The 7,591-nt window shown below is 49.0% G+C and overlaps 1 protein-coding gene across 1 annotated transcript; it reads right to left on the bottom strand.

The window, feature by feature from the left end:
• Nucleotides 1–2,192: 2,192 nt before the first annotated feature.
• LOC138825598 (small ribosomal subunit protein uS8) lies at nt 2,193–7,232 on the bottom strand. The gene is made up of 5 exons (XM_070020271.1): nt 7,150–7,232; nt 6,099–6,236; nt 5,731–5,810; nt 3,637–3,722; nt 2,193–2,324 (listed from the first exon to the last, which is right to left on the bottom strand). Exons 2-5 carry the CDS (start codon nt 6,229–6,231, stop codon nt 2,231–2,233), a joined length of 393 nt encoding a protein of 130 aa, XP_069876372.1. The 5' UTR covers nt 6,232–6,236; nt 7,150–7,232; the 3' UTR covers nt 2,193–2,230.
• Between the last annotated feature and the right edge of the window lie 359 nt (nt 7,233–7,591).

Genomic DNA, 7,591 nt, shown 5'->3' with positions numbered 1-7,591 from the left:
GTTCTTTGCCAGAACTGCTCAGCCCACTGCAGTGTGCCCATCTCCCAGGCTTCCCAGGGATGCGGGCACTGTCCTAAGGTATTTGGAGACATGGGTGTTGGGCACGTGCTGAGTGCTTAATTTTGTATAGGTGATTGTCACATGCATGCAAGGGGGAAAGGGGAAAAGAAAAATGACTAGTCATGTGGCTCAAGTGGTAAATCATCTGTCTAGGAAACACAAGACCTTGAGTTCAAATAGCAGTAATGCCTAAAAGCAACTGAATTCACCAGTGACTTAGACCAGTCTTCCAAACTGCCACTTCAAGGACGGGAAGCATGAGCTCAAGAGAACCCAGACAACCTCCACCAGGAAAATCCCACTCGGAATGATAAAAGGATTATTTGGCTATGGAATGTGCTCAATAATCCAGTGTGAAACTTACTTTCATCTTCAAGGAGAAAGCCAGGTATTAAGTAATGAAAATTCCATTTAGCCAGGAGCCAAATAAGTAGAAAATGCAAATCAGTACATTCTCCCTGCAGGAGACTCATTTTCTCACCAGCAATCTGGCAGAATGGATGGAACCACCAGATCCCTGGAGCACTCACTGGCTGCAGTGAAGGTGAAAGCAGCGGAGCACCAAGAGGCAAAGGGCTTATCTATGCAAGGAGGGAGCCTGGGCCAACTTCCCCCTTCCAGCAGCTCACCAATGTGCACTGAAACTGCAGCTCTTCTGTGACTGACAGCATTTAATGGCCTTATTGTCACAGATGAGATCACTTGTACAGTCCAGGGGCTTGAACTCAGTCTGGGTGCTGTTTCTCAAGGAAGGGTACTACTCTTCCACTTAAGTCAGAGCCACTTCTGGTTTTTCACTCACTTTCCTACCCCAGTTGGCTTTGAACCGCAATCCTCAGATCTCAGCCTCCTGGGTTGCTAGGGTTACACCACTGAACCACTGGCGGCTGGGTGAGATCACATTTGTGTTCTCTTAAATTCAGTGCTGGGATTACAGGAGGCTGAAAACTACACAATCTAGGATAATAAAAGCCTACTTGTTTACCTACATAAACTACACAATCTAGGATAATAAAAGCCTACTTGTTTACCTACATTGTTAAGTTGCAAGCAGCAGGTTTTGGTGGAAAGCAGGGGTGACTTGAAACTCAAGCTATTTTTTTGAGGGTGGCCTCCTGCTTCAGCATGCGGAGATTACAGAGGTGTGCCACCAGGTCAGGTCGTGAGAGCTGGTCTTCCTGGGACTCAGCAGTTTCCCAAGCCTGTCACCAAGACCGACAGCTTAGCAAATCCCCACAGCACTTTCCCATTACGATTGTTTAGTGAGCCTTGCAATTTCCATTTGGAATTACAGGACTGGTTCCCACCACGGCTGAGACTCAGGGAAGAGGGCTGTGTGAGGCCTGAGATCTCATTACCACAGTTCTGTCCATTGGAGGATCAGGTGAGCCCGTGAAACCAGGCACTGAGCCAGCTAGAGCCCTGGTCTTTGGGAGGAAAGCTTGCAGTAAAAATAAAAGGCACCAGCAGCAGAAACCAGAAATTCTGCCTAAACAAATCCCTGAACCTCATTCACAACAGGTTCCTCAGAACTTGCAATCCGTTTATCCCCAGAAATTCTTCTGAACTCACAAACATCCATCCCGGGACAGGGGAGATAATGTGAACCCCTTCTCTCCAAGGATCCACACCCTCAAGTCTAGCCTGCAACATGTCAGGCTGCGCAGATATACAATTTCAAACACTAAAATCCCTCTATTACATGCAAAATCTCAGCATTTGTGGCAAAATAAAATGCCTTTTACCCAGAGATCCTCTAACTGCTCAAGGTGCAAAGAAATCATTCAGTGGCAGGAGGCTGAGGGTCAGCCCTGCCCAGAAGCCGGGCAGAAGGTGAGGAGCCACATCCCGCCTGCAACAGATGACAGGACCCCATCTACAGGAGAAGTGGTGGGTGGCGTAACCACCTGCGCTTCAAGATAGGGTGTGTACTGAAGAGTATCTGCAGCACTACTCCATGTTAGGCTACACCAGTCCTCCCGAGGAAGAAGAGGAACTCAAACCTGAACCCCAACCCACACTCTATCATCCTGGGCCAGACACTTCCCCAGGCCTGCTCGAACTCTTCAGAGAACAGTGCAAACCACTGGCTGTACTCTTGCAAGAGCTCAAAACCACGAGCAGAAGCGGAGTCCACTGAGGTGTTTTATTTATATGCATGTGTTAATCCCTAGAAAAAGAATCCCAGGATTTTCCCTCCTGTGTGTTTCCGTCTTGCTTCTTCGTGGTCCATGATGCCAGCTGAGGTGGTCAGAACGATGAAGCTAGGGAGGAAGAGACATGCGGTGAGTTCAACACTGACCACCCTCAGGACTGCAGCTCACTAGAAAACAAAGGTAAAACTCAGAGAGCCTAAAATATGCTCCCATTACTCACTCCCGGGCAGGAGACATGGACTATTCAAGCACCAGGAGCTTCAAAGTGTGAAATGACTGTGCCACTTGCTGTAGACTTGACAAGTCTTGTGCACAGAACACAGAAGTGACACTGTACACTTAACACAGTGAGGAGAAAATGGATTCAACCATTCTCAAGGACACTAAGTTTTTAGCTACAATGAAGAAACTTTTGTTGTTTTACATCCTAAAAGCCTTCAGAGAGAATTAGGTGACGACATCTTAAACATGTACTGTGAAACCTAAACCTTTAGAGTAACTTAGTCCTCAAAACAAGTACTGGATGGCAGGCTGTCTTAATTATCACCTACCAACCCTTTTGTTTTTGTTCAGTTCTGGGGCCTCAGCACTCGAGCTTTATGCTCAAAGCTAATGCTCTCGCACTTAAGCCACAGCTCCATTTCTGGCTTTTTTGGTGGTTTATTGGAGTTAATTCACATGGGCTTTCCTGCCAAGACTGGCTTCAAAACCCCACCCTCAGCGTTCAACCTCCCGCGCAGCTAGGATCACAGGCACCTGCCTCCAGCGCCCGGCTCACCTGACCATTTTCAAGAGGAGGAAAGCCAGTCTATGACGTGCCATCATCTCACAACTTTGAAACCCGGAAACAAGAATTGGAACTCATGAGATTTCCAGCCCCTAATTTTCCCCAAAGCCTGGAATCAGACTTGAATCTCCCATCAGGGGGCACTCAGCAGGACATCTGCTGTACAAAAGACACCAAAACAGACAGTCCAACTACTCTAAACGGAACCAAATGAGAAGCCACACCCCATCTCAGCTCTCGGGCCTCTCAGAACCCGAAGCTTAATAAATATGGCAGTGAGCTGATTTTTAAGGCAACCTGATTGGTAAGGCAATTACTGCCAAAAATGAAACCACAAAGTGGTTCACACCTGTAAATCCTAGCTACTCAACAGGCTGAGCTAGATTACACTTCAAAATCAGCCATGACAGAAGTCCACAAAATTCTATCTCCAATTAATTAGCAAAAAAGCAGAACTGGAGTTGTGGTTCAAGTGGTAGAGCATCTGCCAAGTAAATGGGAGGCCCTGCCTGAATTCAAAGCCTACCAAAAAAAGGAAAAACAAAAGGATACAGAGTATTTCATCTAAAGTCAAATTATTATCCCAGTTATTCATCTGATTAACGCTTTCTTAACTGATAAAAATCAACTCACCCAAATTGACGGGATGGGAGCAGATTATTCTGCCATTTTTCAAGGTCTTTGAGCTGCAGATCAAACCGGGGGCTGATTACTCCACACTGTAAAAGGAAACAAAAATAAATATGTCTTTGATATAAACTGACTGCAACAGAGCTCAGTGTTTGTGCTTACTTGACAGGAAAGTGCAGGGTTCAAACACTACAACGGTACCCACATATGAGTAAAAATAAGGAGCTGAGAGTAAAGGAAAAGGTGGAAACCCAGTCATGTGTGTCCCTTGCTGGTGTTACTGTGAGCTGGAGAGCAGTCTCAGAACAAAGGACCATACTGTACAGGCTGGAGACTGAGCTAGACCAGACCAAACTTTCCCATTTCCAGTGAACGAAGACCACAGGTGTGCAAAGTGGGAGAGTGGTTGCCTGGAACCCACATACAAGGCCCTGGGTTCGACCTTCAGCATAGTAAACAAAGAGCACAGGCCCCACAGCACTGAACTTCTACTACTGTCACTTTATACTTCTGTGGCAGTGGCCTGCTGCCCAGGCCCATGCCTGCAAACTAACCTGACAGAAGGCAAGCAGCAAAAGCAGCTCCTTACTGTAAACAGAAAGCACTGTCCAAGAGCACCAGTCTAGTCACCCTGTGAGTCCTAAAATCTCTGCAGATCACCAGTGCATCTCACTGTGGAAAGGCTCCTACCATGACACACAAGAAATGAGTATGTGAGAACACTGACTGCAACCAACTCCGCTCCTCAAGCAGAGGGCTCAGATGGCAGTTAGACAGCTAGCTGTGAGCACACCTCTACACCTGCATGCACACCCAAGATGCATGCACACAAATAAGGGAGCACTTCCTCCAGTCTCAGAGCAGCTGTAAGCCACAGTTCCCTGAAGCAGACTGGAACCCAGAGCCTGTCTAACTATGAACCCAACTGCCTCATTATGCTGCTGAGGTTCTGTGCTCTGCTGTCCATGATCACAGCTCCTCCAACCCACCAGTGGAAATACTAAGAGGAAATCAAAGCTCTTCCAAACAAGTCACCTACTTTGCATCCAGACCCTTTCCAGCAGTGAAAAATATCCACCCAGAGAACTCACTCAGCACATCTTCCCCAGGCCAAACAAAATCAAACACCCAAGCTCTGTGCAGCTATCCCTTGAGGGACATCAAGAAATTCTATTTATAACAGGATTTGAAAGTTGGGAGAACATGGAAACATTATTTGTTTTGTCCTAAAGCAACTCACCCAAGTTACTAACTGGCCAGGATACTGTAGGCATAAGAGCAAGCAGAAAGGCACCCCCTTCTATTTTAAAAACAGGAAAGAGCAGCCAAACCAAGCCCATTCTCCCATTAGAGGTGGCAATTGTAACAAAAGCATTTTCAACAAGCCTAGCAACTTCTCCAATAAATCTTTGGGACTTCATCCCAGTAGTTTTTACTTAACATGAAACAAGCTTGCTATATATACAGGGAAGCAACATGGGAACTGTTGCACTGAGCACTTTATCAACCAAGCCTGTCTTTAGCAATTTGTTGTGTTTTCCCATGTGGTGGACTAGCAATTTCAGCCTCTTAAAAATACCCTGTGCATACTGACATCCTGACTCTAGAACAAGGATCAGTTATACCGTAAGTGAAAAGGATTAGAATAATCAGGACAATTTGGTAACCTACAGGCAATAAATACAGCTCACCTATAATCCTCTCTGGAGACAAGAAAGGACAACTGCTAACTCACAGCCAGCCAGGGCTAAAAACCCTGTCTTCACCCCAATCGCAATCCAAACCTCAAGGACACAGGTAAAGCCCTATGCAATAAAACTGAACTGAGTACTAACTAATATTGGTATCCACTTACTCAAGACAGATTCAAAACACCCACGACCAGCCAAGTTCCAGCCAGGGATGGGCATACCACATCCAGGATTCAAGTACCAGACCACCAAGGCTAACTTCTCTCCCAACACCCATCACACAGCTCACAACTCACTCACACACAACTCAGCCCAAGTATCCAGCAGAGAACTCTACAGAACAAATGAGATGCAGTAGGGCACTATATGCAATATTTGCCAGACAAGAACGTTAAACCATCCTCACCTTGTTTAATCTGCCTGTGAGGTTCACAACAATTTTCCCAGCTCTGTGATCATCAATGATTTCAAACTCGCCAATGTAGCCTAAGGAACAAACACAATGCCTCAGTTTGTGACCCGAATTTTCCACCACCCCAGTATTCCTTTCCGCCTGCTGGATTCATCTCTCTCATCTTTCCCTTTGGGCAGTCTGGGTAGAGTTGAGTTGCTCATTTCCATTCCCACAGTACTACATAACACTTTGAGAGCAACACCCCAAAGAATCCAGGCTACAATTTAAAACCCACAAATTCAATGTCAGATCCCAGGCATGAATGACATGCCATGTGCCCTGACAGCCACACAATGAAACGGAGCCAACAACACACTTACCATGCTTCATCATCACAGTGAGGAACCTGACGATGACTTTAGAGCACGGCCTGATGAGCACTTGGCGTTTGCCTCTCTTCTCAGCATTGTTGATGCTCTTGAGGGCGTCAGCCAGGACGTTCATGCGCACCATGATGGCTGCTCGGGGGAAGACACACGTATCCTCAGGGTCAACCAAGAGCCAAACCTATCATTGCCCTGCCAAAACTTACTAACCAAGTATCACTACATCTACACCAAGAGTCCCAGATCGCAGGAGGAGTCAGATCTATGTGTGCTGAATGAAGCACACGAATGACTGGAAGACTAAAATTCATTTTGCACTAAGACGACCTCAGGACTGGCGGGAACTGTCAAGATGCCCAAATGAATACACTCGGGTGTACTTGGGAGCTACTCAACACGGGTCGCTATGTGTTCCAGTCTCCTAACTGGGCAGCGTCCAGTTAACTGGCACTGCCCTCACAAGTCAATTCATCTCCCGACTTCATCCTTACAGCGTCCCAGTCTACGTCATCCCACGGCATCCACCAGCCTGAGTCAGGCCACACGCACAGTCACTTTGCAGGGGACCGGACTCCCGTTTCCCCCATGTCCGCACGCTGCCACAGACTCTAAACTCTGTGCAAGTCCTAACGACGTGGGCCAAAAGCAACCCGTCACCCCGCACCGACGTCGGCGTTCCCCCCGCCCCGCCGCAGCCCCGGCTCGCCCCAAGTCCGGAAGTGCCCCCGCTCCGGCTGGCGAGAGGCCCTCCCGGGGGCGGCCCTCCCGGGCCACCGTCCCCGGGGCAGCCCCGGGCGCCGCAGGCCCCGCCGCCGCGGCCGCCTCTCCCCACGGCCCGCAGCTGCGTGCCCGCCGGGGCCCCGTGGCGGGGCGTGCGGGGACCGGGCATGGCGCTCCCCCCAGACGGCCCCAGCTCCCCAAAGTCCAGGACCCCCGGCTCAGGAAGCCCCCGACGGCCTCTTAGGACACGGGATCCGAATCTCAGGCCGTAGGATGGCGCCGATGGCCGGCGGATGGCACCGGAGCCCCTCGGAGAGTTACTCACCGGCACAGAAAGATGGCGGAAAGAGAGCGGGAGGGGCGAGCGCACGGAGTTATGGGAACTGGGAGGGCTATCGCGAGACTTTCCAGGTGACTCAACCATCCCTCGCAGAAGGGGCGGAGCCGCTTCAGGAGTTGGCAGTTGAAAGTCGATGGAATCGACCTCCCCAGGTGAGTCCGGGTGGAGCCGTCATCGGAGATCCGACTACCTTTTAGCATTTAGGATGTAAAAGGACAAAAAGGGTTGGGAAAGTGGCTCAGTGGTAGAGCGCTCGCCTTGCATGCATGAGGCCCTGGGTTCGGTTCCTCAGCACCACATAAGCAAAAAGAAAAAAGCTGGAAGTGGCGCTGTGGCTCAAGTGGTAAAGTGCTAGCCTGAGGGACAGAGTTCAGGCCCCACCACCAGATCTCGAAAAAAACCCAAAAAGCCACTTTGCTGTTTTTTT

The sequence above is a fragment of the Dipodomys merriami genome, unplaced genomic scaffold, assembly GCF_024711535.1.
Source record: "Dipodomys merriami isolate MVZ:Mamm:240054 unplaced genomic scaffold, mDipMer1.0.p SCAF_138, whole genome shotgun sequence".
NCBI lineage: Eukaryota > Metazoa > Chordata > Mammalia > Rodentia > Heteromyidae > Dipodomys > Dipodomys merriami.
This window is presented reverse-complemented; position numbering and strand designations above follow the sequence as displayed.

Bases quoted from the DNA above. Each gene is read 5' to 3' on its own strand.
- LOC138825598 (XM_070020271.1), bottom strand. From the start codon at position 6,231: ATGGTGCGCATGAACGTCCTGGCTGACGCCCTCAAGAGCATCAACAAT. The intron at 5,811-6,098 runs GTAAGTGTGTTG...TTTGTTCCTTAG, and splicing joins CACTGTGATGATGAAGCATG to GCTACATTGGCGAGTTTGAA. The intron at 2,325-3,636 runs GTGAGTTGATTT...CTTCCTCCCTAG, and splicing joins CTCCCATCCCGTCAATTTGG to CTTCATCGTTCTGACCACCT.